At 50.2% G+C, this 19,892-nt stretch overlaps 1 protein-coding gene across 22 annotated transcripts in view; it reads left to right on the top strand.

Annotated features, from left to right (window-relative positions):
* Positions 1-11,101: 11,101 nt before the first annotated feature.
* CCDC136 (coiled-coil domain containing 136) overlaps positions 11,102-19,892 on the top strand; it is a gene marked incomplete at both ends in the record, with an annotated part of 32,222 nt that continues 23,431 nt past the window's right edge. For all 22 annotated transcript variants that reach the window (XM_080700968.1, XM_080700985.1, XM_080700979.1 and 19 more), the window contains 4 exons: positions 11,102-11,159; positions 11,794-11,901; positions 13,648-13,908; positions 13,988-14,062. In XM_080700968.1, coding sequence (XP_080557094.1) covers positions 11,102-11,159; positions 11,794-11,901; positions 13,648-13,908; positions 13,988-14,062 — 502 coding nt within the window. The remainder of the gene's footprint in view (positions 11,160-11,793; positions 11,902-13,647; positions 13,909-13,987; positions 14,063-19,892) is intronic.

Here is a 19,892-nt window from a genome sequence, read left to right on the forward strand (position 1 = left end):
CCCCACACAGAGCTCAGACTGTGCACGAGCCAGAGCCATCAGGATGTCAGGATGGGGCACGCCTCCTCATCCCGAGCCAGGGGAAATCCTGGCCATCTGGAGGCTTGAAGTGCATTTCTCTTTACCCTAATTATTGCCTGTCTTTCTTATTATTTTATCATTCAATTTCTATTTTGAGTGGAATATAACTATAGATAGATAGGTTCAGAGCTCAAAAGTTAAAAAGTACCAAAGTAGGACTATGCAGTGAACAATAAGGGGTTTCCATCCAGACATGGTGGTGCACGCCTGTAATTTCAGTATTTGGGAGGCTGAGACAGGAAGATCGCAGGTTCAGGACCAGCCTCAGCAGTGTAGCGAGACTCTTAGCAACCTAACAAAACCCTGTTTCAAAATAAATAAATAAGCCGGGCACGGTGGCGCACACTTGTAATCCCGGCATTCGGGAGGTTGAGACCAGAGGATCATGGTTTGCGGACAGCCTCAGCTACTTAGTGAGGCCCTTTACAACTCAGTGAGACCCTGTTTCAAAATGAATAACTAGCCGGGCGTGGTGGCGCACGCTTGTAATCCCCGCGCTTGGGAGGCGGAGACAGGAGGATCGCGCAGGTTCGAAGCCAACCGCGCTGGCGTAAGAGACCCTGTTTCAAAAATACAAAATAGGTCTGGGAGTGTAGCCCGGAGGTAGAAGGGCTCCCAGGAACCCCAGTACCACCAAAAAAAAAAAAAAAAAAAAAAGAATAACTGGTCATGGTGGCACACGCTTGTAATCCCCGCACTTAGGAGGCTAAGGCAGGAGGATTGCACAGGTTCAAAGCCAGCCTCAGCTACTTAGTGAGGCTCTCAGCAACTTAGTGAGACCCTGTTTCCAAATAAAAAAATATATAAAATAGGTCTGGGAGTATAGCCTGGAGGTAGAAAGCCCCTGGGTTCCACCCCCAGTACCACCTCAAATAAATAAATAAATAAAAACTAAAGAATAAAAAATAGAGCAGGGGGTATAGCTCAGAGGTTGAATGCCCCTGGGTTCCTTCCCCAGGCGGCAAAAAATAATAATAATAATACATATATTCATTCATACATACATACATACATACATACAGCCAGGTGTGGTGGCGCACACTTGTAATCCCAGTACTTGGGAGGCTGAGACAGGAAGGATCGCAGGTTCATGGCCAGCCTCAGCTACTTAGTAAGGTCCTTTGCAATTCAGTGAGACCCTGTTTCAAAATAAAGAATAAAAAATAGGGGGTTGGGGGTGTAGCTCGGAGGTAGAATGCCCCTGGATTTTATTCCCAGTACAACAACAAAAAAAGGGGGGGAGGGCTGGGAATATAGCTCAGAGGTAGAATGTCCTTGAATTCAATCCCCAGCAACATACACACATACACAAAATTAATAATAATAATAATGATGATGATGATGGTGAAATAAGGGTCCCACTCCCAGCCTCCAGTTACTCAGTTACCCTTTTTAGAGGCAACTGTTGTTAGCTTTATTTTTAAATACCTTTATTGGTACACTGTAATTCTACATCATAGTGAGTTTAAAGTGACACACACATGCACACAGCACTTGGCGTGTGTCCCTCCAAATCCCATCCCAGTACCTCCCCGTCCCCATGCGTGTTAGTGAGCTTGGTAGTGATATCTTCATATATGGGCGCGGCATCATTTGAGCTGTTTCTTCTCTCATCAGCTCTCCTTTCCACCCTCTCGCCCTCCCTCTCCCTCCCCTTCCTCTGCTCTGCCTGTCTCTCTCCCCGCTTGTCCGGGGTCCCTCTTGTTTTGTGTTTTCTCTCTAGCTTTCACAGAAGAGCGAGAACACGCCACCCTTGACTTTCTGAGACTGACTCATCTCACTCGGCTCTATACTGTCTACTTCATCCATTTCCCTGCAAGTAACACGATTTAGTCCTTCTTCATGACCAAGAGGCTTTCCATTGTGTGCTTTAGATGCGGAAGAGGCACCGGCAAGCTTGAGAACTCAGCTGTGTGAAAACAGTGCTATCTGCTGGACCCTGACCCCGAAGGTTCTCCAGACAGCTGAAGGAAGAGCGGACAGGCTCTTGTGGAAGTGAGGAGTGTCCAAGGATGTGCCTTGCTAAGAGCTGTCTTCACGTGGGGAGGAGGGTAAGGATGCTCAGTAGAGCCAAGGCTTTCCCTAGAAAATTCCATCCATCTCTCCATCAATGCAGAGACCGAGGCGTCACGGAGGTCCTAAGTCCTACTGCAGGAGCAAGGGCGCAGTGCTTTTAGCCTAGAAGTAAATGAAGGCAGATACTAGTGGCTTGCCACCAGAGCACCACTCTCCCCCAGCCCGGCCCCCACCACGCAGGAGGCATTTGAAAATCCGTGGGGTATTTTATAGCTGTCATAAAAGCAGAGAAGGGATTATTGGTATTTAGTGGACGGGACGCTGCTCCACATAAGCCACGCAAAGAAGAGTGAGCCTGCCCCCGCTTCAGCAGCACCCCCGGAGGAAAGCGCTGGCTGGGACCCAACTCTGGTCTCAGCTCCGAAACATTTTCAGCAAAGTCCCCCGAGGAGTCTCGGCTTTGAGCAGCGTCATCCCTGGCGCACCCATCGAGGGGGCGGAATGTGTGCTGAGGTCATGGGATGACATGGTGGGTACGCTTTTATTTATAAATCAGTTTAAAGCTCGGGAACAGCTACCCCCCCCAAAAAAAAAAAAGTCTTTTTGGTTTGAGAATAGACGAGCAGCTGTGTCTCTCTCACCGCGATTAGTCAGCCCCGCCAGCTGTCCAGTTCAGACGCTCCGAGGTGGGAACAGTAGCAATGCCGGCCTGTCCAGGTGGGAAGAGTGAGCTGAGGGCCCCTCTTCACCTGTCCACAGCGGTGCTGGCTCGCTGGGAAGCCCGCTCACCAGGGCAGAGGGCAGCAGGGCTTCACCAAGCCTGTGGCTTCCACTTCAGGTGGCGAGCACTCACCTGGGAATCTCTCCCATTCGTGATTTTTGGGGGTGTGCACTCCTGAGGGGTTCATTCATTCATCCATTCACTCATTCATTCATTCAATGATATCTGAGAATCGATGGCTACAATGTGCTGGGATTAGATGAGAGGCTTGGATAAGTCCTTACAAGTCCAGGCACACCGAACAGCTTGGGAATTGTTGGCAGTGTTAGGAGAATTGATAAGGGCAGGGTACAAGGTTAGAGCCCAAGAGCTCCTAGTTCAGATGGTGGCCTCCCTGCAAGCAAGCAGGGCCCCAGGTCTGATGGATACAGGCTTAGTGGAAGGTCCTACAAAGCATGGTAACACCTTTGCCCTATTTGGGGGGTGGGTCCTGCCCAAGGACCCTGGCCAGGCCACCTCTGCAGTGAGCAGGTTCTTGCCAGGAAGCTCAGGGCGCGTTGCCCCAGGGAGGGGGCAGTGCGGGAGTGAGCAGGATGTCATCCCATCTCTGGTTTTCTTCTGGGAAGCCGTGTGTGCTGCATTTTAAAGAGGCTTCCAATTCAGATAAATGTAAATAGCTGAATTTAGGCAAGTTTAAGCATTCAGAAAAATGCCATGTATAAGCTGAATTTAGGAAAGCTTCTTTATCTCACAGTGGGGGTGACATCAGTCTCACCAGGTGGCTATGAGGTGAAAAGGGCCCATAAAGCAGAGGACAGTGCCTGGCCCTCAGGAGGCAGTAAGTGACCTTTCCTGCTCACACGCCCCTTCTGCTGACGTCACCATGGTAACCGTTTCCTTTATGCAGCACTTTACAGTTTGCAGAGTGTGCGCCCATCCCTCACCTGAGCCTCCTGTCAGGTAGACAGGGCAGGTGCTGCAACAGGCAGATGCAGAGACTCAGTGGGTTGGCAAGTGTCACCTAGTTAGGGGTGCGCGGGACAGTCTTCTGGGTCCTCATCGAGAAGTCTAACCAGTGCAGAGAATTTTTTCGGTAGTCTGATCATGAGCAAAGAAGGAAGTGTGATTCTTTTCTCTTTCTCTTTCTCCTTTTGTTCTCCCCTCCCTTCCCCTCCTTTCCTCTTCTTTCTTCTTTCTCTTCTTCTTCTTCTTCTTCTTCTTCTTCTTCTTCTTCTTCTCCTCCTCCTCCTCCTCCTCCTCCTCCTCCTCCTCCTCCTCCTCCTCCTCCTTCTTCTTCTTCTTCTTCTTCTTCTTCTTCTTCTCTCTCTCTCTCTCTCTCTCTCTCTCTCTCTCTCTCTCTCTCTCTCTCTCTGTCTCTGTCTCTGTCTCTCTCTTTTGTGCTGGTCTGGGGATGGAACCCAGGGGCATTCTACCTCCAAGCTACACCTCCAGCCCTATTTTCTATTTTTTTTGTGTGGTACTGGGGGTGAACCCAGGGGCTTTTTCTGCCTCTGGGCTATACTCCCAGACCTATTTTATACTTTATCTGGAAACAGGGTCTCACTAAGTTGCTGAGAGCCTCACTAAGTAGCTGAGGCTGGCTTCGAACCTGCGCGATCCTCCTGTCTCAGCCTCCCAAGCGCGGGGATTACAAGCGTGCACCACCATGCCTGGCTTTTATTCTTCACTTTGAAACAGGGTCTCACTGAATTGCAAAGGGCCTCACTAAGTAGCTGAGGCTGTCTGCATACCGTGATCCTCCAATCTTGGCCTCCCAAATGCTGGGATTACAAGCATGCGTCATCACGCCCAGCTATTATTTATTTTCAGACAAGTTCTCTCTAAATTCCTAAGGGTCTCACTAAGTTGCTTAAACCTGTGATCCTCCCATACCTCACAAACAACTGGGATTACAGTATGTTCCACCATGCCTGGCATGGTGCTTAATTCAGTGAGAGAGCTCCCAGACAGGCACACTCAGCCCCAGGGCTGCCCAGGATCGGCTTGGCTTCTTCCCTGCCTTTCTTCCACCAACCCCACTTGGAAGAAGGCACATGCCTGGAGCCCAGGGCAGAGCTCTGTGTGTGTGTGTGTGTGTGTGTGTGTGTGTGTGTGTGTGTGTGTGTGTGACCGACCACAGGCTGAGGAGGAGCAGGAGCAAGTCTTGCTGGAACACTGCCAGCCTGGGCTAGGAGCCAGTCTAGAAGGAGGAGGAGAGAGGCCATTCCTAGGAACCACAAACTGCTGCTGCTGCTGCTAATGATGATGTGACAGGGAGGACACATCTGGTCAGTTATAACCGCTGGTGGCTCGTTGGTCTAGGGGTATGATTCTCGCTTAGGGTGCGAGAGGTCCCGGGTTCAAATCCCGGACGAGCCCTGTTTATTCTTTTCTGTCCTTCCTTGGCCAGATGCCACACATACTGTCTGCCCTTTCTAGAGTGGTGAAGAGATTCCCTAGAGGTATGTGGTGATCCTGAGGACCAAATGCTCTCAGTTTCCACATCAGCCACGTGGTCCATATGTGTCCCCTGGTATCTCCACGGGGGCTGACCCAGGCAGGAGAGAGCTGGCATGACGGGCAGAGGGCTGCAATTTATTAGGCAGACAGACCTTTCAGAGGGCCCTGGATGAAGAGCCAGTGATCAGGACGAATAGGGGCTGGAACTGAGCCCAATGTCAAGCACAGACATGTAAAATACAAGCTTTGAAACACACTGGCCTCCAGGCCCAAAGACGAGGGCTAGAGTTTACAATTCTGAGACTCAGTTTTCCCACTGGTGAAATGGGAACAATAATACTTATTTCTCAGAGTTGTTAGATCAGAAACTAATGCATCTTAGGGACATGAGAAGTGTTAAGAATAAAATTAAAGATAAAAAGAAACTACAGGGAACCTCCTGGCACCATGAAAAGCCAGACTAATGTAACGATCCCCTTGCCAAGCACTGCTAACACACACAGAGATGTTGGATAACGTAAACTTTAAATATTAAAGTATAAAGCCTGGCATGGTGATGCAGGTTTGTAATTTCAGTACTTGAGAGGCTGAAACAGTAGGATTGAGGTTTGTGGACACCCTCAACTACTTAGTGGAGCCCTCCGCAACTTAGTGAGACTCTGTTTAAAAAAAAAAAATAGGCCTGGGGGTATAGCGTGGAAGTAGAATGCCCCTGAACTCAATCCTCAGTACAGCAAAATAAATACATAAAATTTAAACAAACACAGCTTTTTAATGAAAGCATAGTTCTCTTTATAAATTAGCATCCTTTATAAAAATGAAGTTATTACATTTCTCAGATGGAGCAAGATGGTTTAACTTGTACACTCTGGAATGGAATCAGAGTCAGAGGTCCTAACTGTGACCTCAAAGTCCAGATCAGGCCACTAGATGAGTGGTTTGGTCCATCTAGTGTCAGCCCAATCAATACATCTTAAAATTTTTAATTCCGTGTAAACATTTTAAACTGGGGAGTTTCATTTTCATTAAAAACACAGCTTTTTTTGTGTGTATGTGGTACTAGGGATGGAACGCAGGGGCTTTTCTACTTCCAGGATATACTCCTAGACCTATTTTATACTTTATTTGGAAACAACTCACTAAGTTGCTGAGAGCCCCACTAAGTAGCTGAGGCTGGCTTCGAACCTGTGCGATCCTCCTGTCTCAGCCTCCCAAGCGCTGGGATTACAAGCTTGCGCCACCACGCCTGGCATCAAAATACAGCTTTTTTTTTTTTTTACTTCTATAACATTTAATTTCTTATATGGCGTCAGTTACAGCTATGTTTAAAAGCTCGGAAAAGTGTTTTACATGTCATATATATCTGCAAAGATGTTCAATTTCAGTGTATTGTAAGAGTTTCACATACATTTAGAATTAGGAATACAGATGGCATTAGGCCTAATATACCATTTAGTTTAATTTCTTATATGCTTTAGTTTCAGCTATGTTTAAAAAAAACATAGCTTTTTTAAAAAATAAAATTTCTAGTCAGATATAGTGGTATATGCCGATAAACCCAGTATTTAAGAGGGTGAGACAGGACTGCATATTTGTGACCAGCCTTGGCAAGTTAGTGAGGCCCTCCAAAACTTAATGAGACCCTGTTTCAAAATAAACAATTAAAAAAAATAGGACAGGGTGTGTAGCTCAATGATATAGTGCCCCTGGCTTCAACCCCCAGTATAAGAAGAAAGGAAGGAAAGAAGGAAGGAAGGAAGGAAGGAAGGAAGGAAGGAAGGAAGGAAGGAAGGAAGGAAGGACCACAAAACTCCCACATATCAGAATTAAAGAAGGAATACAAAGCCAAAGAAAAAGAGAAAGAGAAAGAGGAGGTCACAGTGGCCCAGGGTGGTATCATAACACATATAAATGCCGGGGAGCCTGGAGCTGTGCTTTAATACTTCCAGTTATAGGATATGTGGCCTCATCCCATCAGACACAAAGAGAACTGGAACCCCTGCATAAAGCTCAGGATATCAAAGATCTATCTTGCCTATGAAAAGGGGCAGATTATTGAAGAAAAATAAATCATTAAGATGTGACAGACAGCAGGCGTGGTAGCGCATGCTTGTAATCCCCGCGCTTGGAGGGGTCTGAGACAGGAGGATCGCACAGGTTCAAAGCCAGCCTCCGCTGGCTTAAGAGACCCTGTTTCCACATAAAAGATAAAATGGGTCTGGGAGTGTAGCCCAGAGGTAGAAGGCCCCTGAGTTCCATCCCCAGCACCACCAAAAAAAAGATGTGACAGACAAGCCGGGCATGGTGTCACATGCTTGTAATACCAGTACTTGGGAGGCTGAGACAGGAGGATCACTGGTTGCAGCCAGCCTTAGCAACTTAGTGAGGCCCTCTGCAACTTAGTAAGACTCTGTTTCTTTTCTCTTCTCCTTCTTCTCCTCCTTCTTCTTCTTTTGTGATGCTAGGGATAGAACCCGGGGCATTCTACCTCCGAGATATACCCAAGCCCTATTTTTTTAATTAGTTTTTTTTTTTTGGTGGTGGTGATACTGGGGTTCCTGGAAGCCCTTCTACCTCCGGGCTACACTCCCAGACGTATTTTTTTTATACTTTTTTATATGGAAACAGGTTCTCTTAAGCCAGCACGGCTGGCTTCAAACCTGCACGATCCTCCTGTCTCCACCTCCCAAGCGCGAGGATTACAAGCGTGCACCACCACGCCCGGCATTTTATTAGTTATTTTGAAACAGGGTCTCACTGAGTTGCAAAGGGCCTCAGAGAATGGGGGGAATATAATTTTACAATAGATAATGCTGAGAATTTTCCATGATGGAAGAAAGAAATCTTCAAGCTGAAGAATCCTGAGCTTGAGCTTGTGAACACAAAGTGATATTACTGAAGAGAAAAAAATCTTAAAAGCAACCAGAGGGGGAAATATTTGTTTAACCTACAAAATACCATTTACATTGGCAGCTGACTTATTAGTAACAAAAAATTACAGAAAATATTTATAGAAAAAACTTGTCACTTTTTAAGCAGCAAAAGATTATAGAAAAAAAATATCTTCAAAAGGCCAAGAGAGCCAGGTGTGGTAGTGCACACTTGTAATTTCAGTATTTGAGAGGCTGAGATAGGAAGGAGGATTGCGGTTTTTGGACAGCCTCAACTACTTAGTGAGGGCTTCTGCAACTTAGTGAGACCCTGTTTCAAAATAAAGAATAAAAAATAGGACTAGGGGTGTAGCTCAGAGGTAGAATGCCCCTGGGTTCCATTCCCAGTACAAGAAAGAAAGAAAGAAAGAAAGAAAGAAAGAAAGAAAGAAAGAAAGAAAGAAAGAAAGAAAGAAAGAGTGAGTACAATGTAGCTGGGCGTGGTGGCACACCCTTGTAATCCCAGTGTTTGGGAGGCTGAGACAGCCGGATTGCACAAGTTCAAAGTCAGCCTCAGCTACTTAGCAAGGCTCTCAGCAACTTAGTGAGACCCTGTTTCTAAATAAAATATAAAATAGGTCTGGGAGTATAGCCCAGAGGTAGAAGCCCCTGGGTTCTATCTCACACACACACACCACACACACACATACACACACACACACACACACACACACACACACACACTTTGGATGGATAGATTTCTAAAGCACAAATCAAAAGTATGGATTGTTTGAGGAGATATATATATATATATATATATATATATACTATTTATGGTTTTACTTCACATGTACATACATGAAGTATATACATATATAAATAGAGGATTGCCTCTGAGTCAAATGTAGTGAGATACAAAGGGCCACTGGGTTTCAGTCCTGTGCACAGGGATATTTTTGCTACCTTTCTATTCTCTGTATTGTGCTTTTCTGCATGTTTCAAATATTCATTTTCAAATGAAAGTATCTAGGCATTTAGAAACAAGGCTAACTAGGATAAATGGCTACATCGGTCATCAGAGAGGATAATCTCCTGTGATGCGACCAGGAGAGAGGCTGGGTCCTAAGTCCAGGGACTATGAAGATTAATTCAGATCATCCCCTAAGCCGATCACCTGGCTGCCCTCCTGGCCCATCCCTGGACCACAACCCACCTCCCCCCTGCCTCCAAGCTCTGTCCTCCGGCCCCCAACTTCGCCCTCACCCTCAACCTAGTACTGGTCTGAACAGGATTTGCCCATCTGGGTCCTGAGTTGACTGTTTTAGGTCTCTGTTTAATGTTCCCCACATGAGGGGTGAATGGTGACCTGCACCCCAGGAGCCAAGGAAAGATTAGTCTTAACGCTCAAGATCAGATCTGAGAGATCGTGGACCCCTGGATGTCCCAACTGACAAATTCTTCCCTGTCCCTCTGCCCAGCGGTCAGTCGTCAAGGCCAACTGCTCTCCCGGCCCTGCTGGCTGACAAAGGGCCAGGAGCTGTGCTGGGTGGATGAACAGTCTCCAGGCTTCCAGAATCAGTCTCTGTGGGTCCTCGGAGCACCTCATCCTCCAACTCTCCAATGCCAAACCCTCTCCATCTTCCTTAGGTGGGTTGTTCAACAGTTTTTACCCACAGTTCAAACACCTTGGCCACAGGACCTGGCGTGGGATCCTGTCCTCCCATTCCCACCTCTCAGAGCACCAGGCTGAGGGAGGAGAGTGGAGGACCGGGGAGAGAGACTGATGGACTTTGGACAACATTGTTAATAGGAAACATAACTTCTCAATATGAGATCCTGTGCTAAGAGATTCAGAGCATTACCTATGTAGTGGGAGATGTATGTGTATTGGCTAGTTTTACCTGCCGTTAGATGCTGGAGATACAAAGATACTTCCTAGCCTTCAAGAAATGGGGCAGGCAGAACCCAGAGGACCCCGTGTTGCCCAGAGGAACGAAGGACAGGGAAGAGCACAGAGGGACATCTAATGGGGAAGGGATGAAGGGGGTCACGAAGGCCTGGAGGTGACTCCCAACAGAGAGCTCAAGGTTATCAGAGGGGTGCGCAGGCAAAGACGTGCGGCTGTCCTGTGGCGTGTGGAGAGCCTGTGAGCGCGGAGCAGGGGAAGGGGGTGAGAGCACACAGCACATACCAAGACCACGGGGCCGGAGAGTCAAGAGCAGGGACTGGGGTGTGGAAGGCTTAGAAACCTCCCAACAATTTTCTCCATGTGCTGGGAAGCCTGCAGAGACGAGAGAACCGCCAATCAACACGCAGTGCCGCGTGGTCGTGTGTTGATTGAACGCACCGCTAAATAAGTGAAATAAACCTCCTGGGCTTCCACGCCTCGGTTCCAGAAGCACGGGCACCCGCAGCGCCCACTCTGAGCCGGCTTCAGGCGGCGGAGCCGGGAGGTGTCGGGGCGCCGAGACCGCGGCCCCTGCTAAGGGGGTGCTGCTCGGCTGACTGGGGGCTCCGGGAAGGCAGGACCCTGCAGTCAGCACACCTCGGCTCGGCTGGGCTCGGCTCCGGGCCAGGGGGCCGCAGCGCGGGGCTGGGGTCCCGGCTGACCGCGGAGGGGCGTGTCTGCGCGTTTGGGGGAGACTGCCCGTCTTGGTCTTTTCGGCCCCAGGCACCGGGCAGGACCCGGCCCTGACCCGGGTAGAGATGACCCCCGGTGGGACCCGCACCAGGGCCCGCGGACCCGGTCGCTCCCTCCGGGGGCAGCGCAGAGCCCGGCGCCCCCTCCCCGATCGGGGCTGGGCCGCGGGAGGCGGGCGGGCTCCCGCGGGCGGGGCGGGCGTCAGGTGGCCGGCCAGGCCCCGCCCCAGGCCCGCCTCCCTCCGCTGCGCACCGGCTCCGGGTCCCGGCCCCGGCTGCGGCTTGGGCTCCGGAGGCGGCGGCGGGAGCAGCCATGGAGGCGGGCGCCGGGGCCGGCGCGGGAGCCGCGGGCTGGAGCTGCCCGGGCCCAGGTCAGAGCCGCCCCCTCCCCTCCCCTCCGCTCCCCCGCCCCGGCCTCGCACTCTCCTCCCTCCAGACTCCCGCGCCCCCGGCCTCCAGGGCTCGCTCCATCTTTCGGCCTGGGGCGCCCCCTCCCTGGCAGTCCCTGGGGGGGGGCGCTCCCCATCTTCTCCTCCAGCCCCCTAGTGCTCCAGGGTGCAGGACCCGGGTGGGGTGGCTAGGTCCCGTGAGGGGCTGGCGGGGAGGGGAGAGGAGGGGAGCGGCCGGAGCCCCCGCCCGCACCCGCACGCCGCCCTCCGCTCTCGCTTCCGGCCACCGCCTCCTTCCAGTCCCTTCTTTGCAGGGTCCTGCCTTCTCCCCCATCCTAGCCCTCGCTCCAGTCCCTCAGGCTAAATAGACACACGCCCTCTTTCTGTCTGCGGGAGGGAGGGAGAGGAGCCTGGAACGGCCTAGAACAGGCTGCTGGGGAGGCTGGGGGGCGGGGGTCCCTCGCCCGCAGAGGTGGCTGAGGGAGGGGAGTCAGGCTCCTCTCCTGGGTTTACAAGCCCCAGGCCTTCCTGGGCTAGAAGCCATACCCTTCTCTGTCCCCTGTGCCCCAGCCCCAGGCCCCGGGCACTCCACAATGCCTTCTCTCCCTGCCCTCAGGACCCACAGTAACCACTCTGGGTTCTTATGAGGTGTCCGAGGCAAGCGAGAGGAAAAAAGGCCAACGCTGGGGGTCTCTGGAACGGCGAGGGATGCAGGCTATGGAGGGTGAGCTTCCCCAAAGACTGGCTTTCCCTCACCCAGTTCCCTCCCCTCCTCTTCCTCCTCTGACCCCCCACCCTAGCTCTGAGCCAAACGCAGCCCTCCTTCGGTTGACTTCAAGCCCCTCCTTCCGGGCCCTGAGCTGGGGCCCTCCCCAGGGCTCTGGCTTGAGTGGAAGTTCAGGGCCATCCCTTCAGGGCCCTGATCGCCCAGCTAACCAGGTTGTGTGTCCTGGGGGAGCTGCCAGACAGAGAAAGAGGCCTTGCTGGACAGAGCTTTGAAGCAGCCTTTCGGCAGGGGGTTTGTTCTCACTGCCTGTCGACCCAGATCCCTAGCTGTCTCTTATTTTGAAAAGCAAGGACATGGCCATGTGAATCGTCTTCCTGGGGCCACCATCATTAACTTGGAATGGAAGCTTGGAGGCTTTCATTCTCTGGTATATCTTGCTACCTGAAAGATAGACGGGTCTAGCAGGGGCAGGGAGGCCAGCCTCCCACCACGCCCGGGTGACGACGTGGCAGTTGCTGCCAACACAGTGTCCAGGGCTTCCTGTAAAGAGCCCCCAGAACCCCCTGCACACAGCATGGGCCACCCTGCCCCCCAGGGGGCCCAGATGACACAAGGATTCCAGATGAACCTTAGTCTGCTGGTAGTAGAGAAAGCAAGACCAAAGATTCAGAATTTCAAAACAAAACAGACCATTGACATCCAGACAAGATTTTGCTATTTACAGGAACTGCATTGCAGTAAAAGAGGGGATGGCCCGCCAAACAGAGGCTGGGGACTAGCACCATGCCCCCACTCTATTTTAATGCATTAAGATGTCAGACCCTCTTTTACATGTAAGTTCAGCCCAAGACTTACCCTGAAAACTGCCTTGGGTCACCAGGGAAAAAGGGACCTCATGACATACGGCAGGGAAAATTCAGGTGGACCTTGCAGAAATTTTCAAAAAGGTATTTGTTAACCTGCATTTGAAAGGCCCCAGTATTTGTTCAGTAAAACACTTCGAATAAGTTTAATCCCCAGTACCTAAAAATAAAATAGAAGGCCGTGGTGGCACATGCTTATAATCTCAGAACTTGGGAGGCTGAAACAGGAAGAATCGCAGGTTCACGGCCAGCCTCAGATACTTAGTGATGCTCTCTGCAACTGGCACCCTGTTTTAAAAATAAAGAATAAAAAAGTAGGGGTGGGGTGCACCTTGGTTCCCTAAGACTGCAGAAAAATAGTTTTATGCAAATGTTTTTTTCTTTACCTACTGCCAGCCTATACTTTTTTAATTATTATTATGGAAAGGTTTCTGTCTTGCAAGCCACCTGGATATATATTTTTTAAATCTTCTACAAACCCCCAAACTAACTCTCTCCCTGTTTGGCCTAAAGGCACACCCAGTATCTGAATCCTTTTTCAACTATTTGTCCTACTTCCCAGAGACCAGACTAGAAGAAGCAGGTGTCCTCATGCAAGCTCCTTGTGGCAGTGCCAGAGCCATTTGTTCAAAGGCAGTAGAATGGATAGGGTACCAAGCATGATACTGAACCAGAAAGGTCTTGGGAGGGGACCCCCCCAACTTGACCCTCAAGCCCGAGGACTCATCATGAGCACAGGTCCTGCCCAGGGGGATCTTTGGGAGACACCAGGTGGCACCATTTACCATCTCTGCCCTGGGGTGGTGAGCTCAAGGGCCTTGGAAGGGCTGTAGATGGGAAGTCGGGACTGACCCCCTAATGGGATGTCTGTCTCTCCTAGGGGAGGTGTTACTCCCAGCTCTCTATGAAGAGGAGGAGGAGGAGGAGGAGGAAGAAGAGGAGGAAGAAGTAGAAGAGGAAGAAGAACAGGTGCAGAAAAGCGGCAGCGTGGGCTCCCTGTCACTGGGCAAGCACCGGGGGCTAAGCCTCACGGAGACAGAGCTGGAAGAGCTGAGGGCCCAGGTGCTCCAGCTGGTGGCAGAGCTGGAAGAGACCCGGGAGCTGGCCGGGCAGCATGAGGATGACTCTCTGGAGCTGCAGGGTGAGCGCCTGGATGCCTGGGGTTTGGGTCCAAAAGGCTCTGGCTCCCTGAATCCCAGCTGACACCCCCTCTCCTGCAGGGCTCCTGGAGGACGAACGGTTGGCCAGTGCCCAGCAGGCAGAGGTGTTCACCAAGCAGATCCAGGAACTTCAAGGTAATGCCTGCATTAGACGTGAACAGGTGGACAGAGAGGAGGTGGCCGTCCAAGTTGCCACCCAAGCTCCTGTTTCCTGAGGGTTTGCTGAAGCCTGGCAGACAGAAATAATCCAACTCAGTACTTTGATCTCATTCATCTCCACTAGTCTCACTCTTTTCTTCTCCTGTCTCTCCATCATCTTTTTTCAGTTTCCTTTCTTTGCATCTCCTCCTGGGTCTTCCCTCCCCCCTTCTTACCCTCCTGTCTCACGGGTTCTCCCTCAGCCTCACTCTTCCTTTTCTGTCCTCAGTCCCCTCCCTCATACCACATCCTGCCCTTTCTCCTCCTGGTCAGTGTCAGGGTTGAGTGATCAAGGTTGAGTTAGAAGCAGATCTCCAAGGGCACCATGGGAAGGAGCCGGGAGCCAGTGCTCCCTGGAGTGACTGGATGGCGCGCGAGGCATCTTTAGGGGAGATGGATGAGAATGCATCTCTGGCTCCCTAGGACCTGAGCTTTTGGCCCCCAGATTCCTCTCTTCCAATGCCCGCATCCCTTTGTCTCTGGAGAGCAGCAAGGCAGGTGTCCCACATCTCACTGTACTACCAAATAAAGAGGCAGCTTTTGTTACTTCTGTGGGCTTCCGGAAGGTTTTGGGGAGCTGCCCTAGAAAACAGCAGGGACATTCTAGGGAGAACTGAGATCAAGCCAAATGAAAAGTATAAATGGAGAAGAAAGGAATGCCCAGGAGCAGGCCACGAGAGGAGCAAGCACAGACCTAAGAGATGGAGGGGATGCGGAGGGGACGAAGATGTAAGCAAAAGGAGGTGCCGGAAAAGTGGCAATGAAGAGAAAAGTGGCAGAGGGAAAAGACTGTGGGCATCGCTGTCTCCTCTCTCAGATCACGTCAGTCCTTGGCCCAGCTCTGCCACTGAAAACCTGTGACCTTGGGCAAGTCACTGTATCTCTCTGAGACTATCTTATCTGTTCAATGGGACTCAACTATTTATTGAGACCCTTCTTATTTGAAGAACCAGCCATGAATAGGACACACCAGATTCCTAATGGAAGAGTAGATTCTAAAAGAGACAGGCAAGCCGGGCGTGGTGGCACACGCTTGTAATCCCCGCGCTTGGGAGGCAGAGACAGGAAGATCGCGCAGGTTCGAAGCCAGTCGTGCTGGCTTAGGAGACCCTGTTTCCAAATAAAAATATAAAAAATAGGTCTGGGAGTGTAGCCCGGAGGTAGAAGGGCTTCTAGGAACACCAGTACCACAAAAAATAAATAAATAAGGCAAAAATCCAGCAACACAAGTTCAGGTGGGAATACTGCTGTGACACATAATGTGGGGAAGGGGTGGCATGGGGTTTATTTTAGGATATATATATACTAAAGATGGAACCCAGGGCCATTCTACCTCTGAGATACACCCCCAACCCAATTCTTTATTTTGAAACAGGGTCTCACTGAGTTGCAAAGGGCCTCACTAAGTAGCTGAGGCTGTCCTCGAACCACGATCGTCTGTCTCAGTTTCCCGAATGCTGAGATTACAAGCGTGCGCCACCACGCCTGGCTTACATAGTATATTTGAAAAGTCCTCCTTGAGCTGAACAATGAGAAGGGTCCAGCCGTTCAAGATCTGGATTTAGAGTGCACCACCCAGAAGGAACAGCAACTGTAAAGGCCCAGAGATGAAAATGAGCTTCCTGTATTTGAGAAACAGAATAAATGTCCCAGTGGCTGGAGCAAAGTGCATGCTAAGGGCCCTGACGATATAAAGTTCTAAGAGCCAGGCAGAGGCCAAATTACAACGGGTCTGTGTGCTAGCTAAGAGGTCTGGCTTTCCATTTCAGTGTAGTGGAAAGTCATGGGAGGGTATTTCTTCAGGGCGAGGGTGAAATGATCTGCTTGGTATTATTATTATTATTATTATTATTATTATTAGTGGTGTTGGTGGTATGGGGGTTCCTGGAAACCCTTCTACCTCCGGGCTACACTCCCAGACACCTATTTTTTATATTTTTATTTGGAAACAGGGTCTCTTAAGCCAGCAAGGCTGGCTCCTGTCTCCACCTCTCAAGCGTGGGGATTACAAGCGTGCACCACCATGCCCGACTATGCTTGGTATTTTTAATAGAGCACTTTGGTCACTGTGTGGAAACTAGATGGAGGGCAGGGAGTCAAAATAGTGAGTCTTCTCAAATTGTAATAGTTCTATCCAGAGATGATGGTTAGCCAGGTATGGTAGCACACACCTATAATCCCAGTACCTGGGAGACTGAGTCAGGAGAATCCCAGGTTCGAGGACAGCCTCAGCAATGTAGCGAGACTCAGCAAACTAGCAAGACCCTGTTTCAAGACAAATATGGATTTAGTTTGAAGGTAGAATGCCCCCAGGTTCAATCCAGTGTAACACCACACACACACTGATTGTTGCTTGGATTAAGGAAGTAGAGAGATGATTCAGAATATATTTTGAATATGTTTTGAAGGTGGAGTTCTCAGGATTTGCTGATGAATTGGATAGGGGTAATAGAGACATGAAAGATGACTTTACTAGATGAGTGGAATGGTAGCATCACTTGTTGGGATGGGAAGGACTTGGCAAGGAACAGGTCTGGGGGCCAGGGACCATTTAAGAGATTATCTGCCTGATGTGTTTGAAATGGCTGCGGACATCTCAGGGGCTGTGATGAAGAGGCAGCTGGATATATGAATGCAGAACGAGGGGATAAATTGGGGCAGGAGATAGAGATTTGGAAGTTAGCATTTAGATGCCATTAGAATCTATGGGAGATGACCATGCAGTCAGGAGAGATACTGGAAGAGAAGAAAAGAGGGTCCAGTCCAGACACACTCGAGTTTTAGCAGTCCAACATAGAAGTCCAACACAGAAGGACAGGAGGAATTCTTGAAGCGCGTCATGTCTTGGAAGCCAAGAGTGGAAAGTGCTGCGAGGAGATATCGATCCACTGTGCAAAGTTACTAAGGCACGTGAGTTGTAGGAGAACCTGAGACATTTCAGCAGATCTCAGTGCTGACCGGATCGGGACTGAAGGGAAAATGGGGCTCAGATGCAGGTGAGTACAGGTTACTCTGACATTTTGAAGAGAAGCTGAGAAAGAAGGGAAAAGGGGTCAAGCGATACTTGTCTTTCAAGGTAGGAAACACTTGATCATGTTTATATAATGAAGGAAAAGGTCCACTAGGGCAGAAAAAAGTAATCCCTTTGCTTGGAGAAGGAACAGTCTTTAATTCCAGTAGGCGGGACAACCAGGGAAAGTAAAGCCTTTGAGCACTCTGATCCTTTGTAGCCCCCACCCCCCACCCCCGGGTTTCCAGGATCCCGCAGACCTCATCCAGGCGGGAGTCCCAGGACCTGCGGGGCGCCCCAAGTCTCACCCCACTGGGGAACAGAGGCCGGCCTCGCGCAGCGCGTTACCCGTTTCCGCAGAGAGGGGGCGCGCGCGGCCTCCGAGGCAGCTGGTGTGCAGAGGCCGTTCCAGCCGGCCGCCACAGCCCCTCGGGGCGGAGGGCCGGCAGTGGGAGGCCCCCCGGGAGACCGCATTTGGGGGGCCAGCAAGATGGAGGCCATAACCAGTGAGTGAGAAATGTCCTTTCTGCCCCGTGGCCCAACTCTGGGGCCCAGGAGCCTCTCCCCGATGAAGGCAGCTCAACAGTCAACCGGCACCAGTTCTCTGGCCTCTCCACTCTCCAACCAGAGGCCTTCCTGCGGGGTAGGGGGTGGGGGGGCTTCTGACGGGCGTGCCAGGGCTCCAGGCCCCGCCCCTTCCATGCTCCAGTGGAGCTGAGAAGGCCGTTTTAGAGCCAGACCCCAGAGGAGCTGGGAGAGATTCTAACCCTGACATCTGGGGCATGCTGGGGAGGTGGGAGTTGCTCTTCCCTACAGAGCCTTCCCCCTGCCAGCTCCAGGGCCTTGATCCCACCGGTCAGTTCACTCCTGCCTGAGGGCCAGGTGTTCAGTAGTGGGGATGGAGCAAGGACTTTTCTTCAGAGTCCAAGCGGACAGTCTTGTCTTGGCACAGTTGATGATCAGCTAATACTTGTTGAATAGGCCAAGGAGAGAAGACAGCTAGGAGTATCCTAAAGCAAAAAGGATTGCCCCCAAATGCAACCACGGCTGTACCTGCGAGCTCAGATGTGCAGGGCAGGAGACGGTCCTTGAGATGCCCTGTCGACTCAGAGTCGGTATCCAGAGTCTGTTCAAATTTGTCTTTTTCTTCTCCTCCTTCCCTCTTCCATTCCCCTCCTCCTTCCCCTCCTCCTCCTCCTTCCCTCTTCCCCCCATCCCCATTTTTAGACAGGGTCTGCTCCCTAAGTTGCCCAAGCTGGTCCTGAACCTCTTTCTGGGTTCCAGTGATCCTCCTGCCTCCGCCTCCACAGTGCTGGGACTATAGACTGCTACCACACCCTGAATTTGTCTTCTAAAATATCTGGGGTGTATTCTGACTTTTTAAAAAATATATTCCCCCTGTACTTAGAAGGCAGGAGGATGGCAGTTTGAAGACAGTCTCAGCTACTCAGTGAGGTCTTCTGCAACTTAGTGAGACTTTATTTCAAAATAAAGAATAAAAAATAAAGCTGGGGGGTTTAGCTTGGAGGTAGAATGCCCCTGGGTTTAACCCCAGTACTGAAAAAAAAAAAAAAAGTATATATCCAAGTTGGACATGGTGTGCATACCTGAAACCCAGGATTCGGGAGGCTGAGACAGGAGAATTGCAGGTTGAAGACAGCCTCAGCAACATAGAGAAACTTTGTTTCAAGACAAAATATAAAAAGGGCTGTGGATGTAGCTCAGAATTGGAATGCCAGTGGGCTCAATCCCTAGTACACAAAAGAAGAAATAATTCCAATTTTGTTGAATGACCTTGCTCATATATTATACAAATTTTGATGTCTTACAAATCTGTCACTCTTTTATTTATTTTATTATTTATTTATTTATTTATTTATTTGGGAGTACTGGGGTTGGACCCCAGGGGCATTCTACTTCTGAGCTATGCCCCAGCCCTATTTTTTATTCTTTATTTTGAAACAGGGTCTCACTGAGTTGTAAAGGGCCTCACTAAGTAGCTGAGGCTGGCTGTGAACCTGGATCCTCCTGTCTCAGCCTCCCAAGTGCTAGGATTTTATAAGCGTGCACCACCACGCCCGGCTCCGTCCCTCTTTTAAATGGCTGCATGATATTCTACTTAACCATTGTCAATATAAACAAGCCTGTATCAGTCAGCATTTATGTTATTATTCCATGTTTGAATTTCGACTGTGAACCTTAAATACATATTGTTTGGGATCCAGTATGTATCACAAGTGGGTGATTCCATAGAAGCACTTAATACTCCTTGTTTGCAGTAGTCCAAGTTGTTGCTTTAAGTGTGAGGCCTCAAAATCTGCCTTTCTAGCTAGGCGTGGTGGCACGCGCTTGTAATCCCAGCATTTGGGAGGCTGAGACCAGAGGATCGTGGTTCGCCTCAGCTACTTAGTGAGGCCCTCTGCAACTCAGTGAGACCCTGTTTCAAAATAAAGAATAAAAAATAGTGCTGGGGTTGTAGCTCGGAAATAGAATGCCCCTGGGTTCCAACCCCAGTAACGCCAAAAATAAATAAAAATCTACTTTTCTACTGCACCTTACTGCACCAAGCCACTTTCTGTTCCCTCCTTCGGTACCCCTTCCATTCCATTCCATCTGGTGCTCTGCTCTTCTGATGAGTTGAAGGATAGGTTGCCAGGAATTTCCAGACAAGACATAAGTCTGCCTTAAACTTTGTGCCTCTAGACCATGGTAGATTAGCTTACCTGTCCTCTTGACCATCTTAACCTTTGGGCTTCG

This window comes from Muscardinus avellanarius (assembly GCF_963383645.1).
Source record: "Muscardinus avellanarius genome assembly, chromosome: 9".
Classification (NCBI taxonomy): domain Eukaryota; kingdom Metazoa; phylum Chordata; class Mammalia; order Rodentia; family Gliridae; genus Muscardinus; species Muscardinus avellanarius.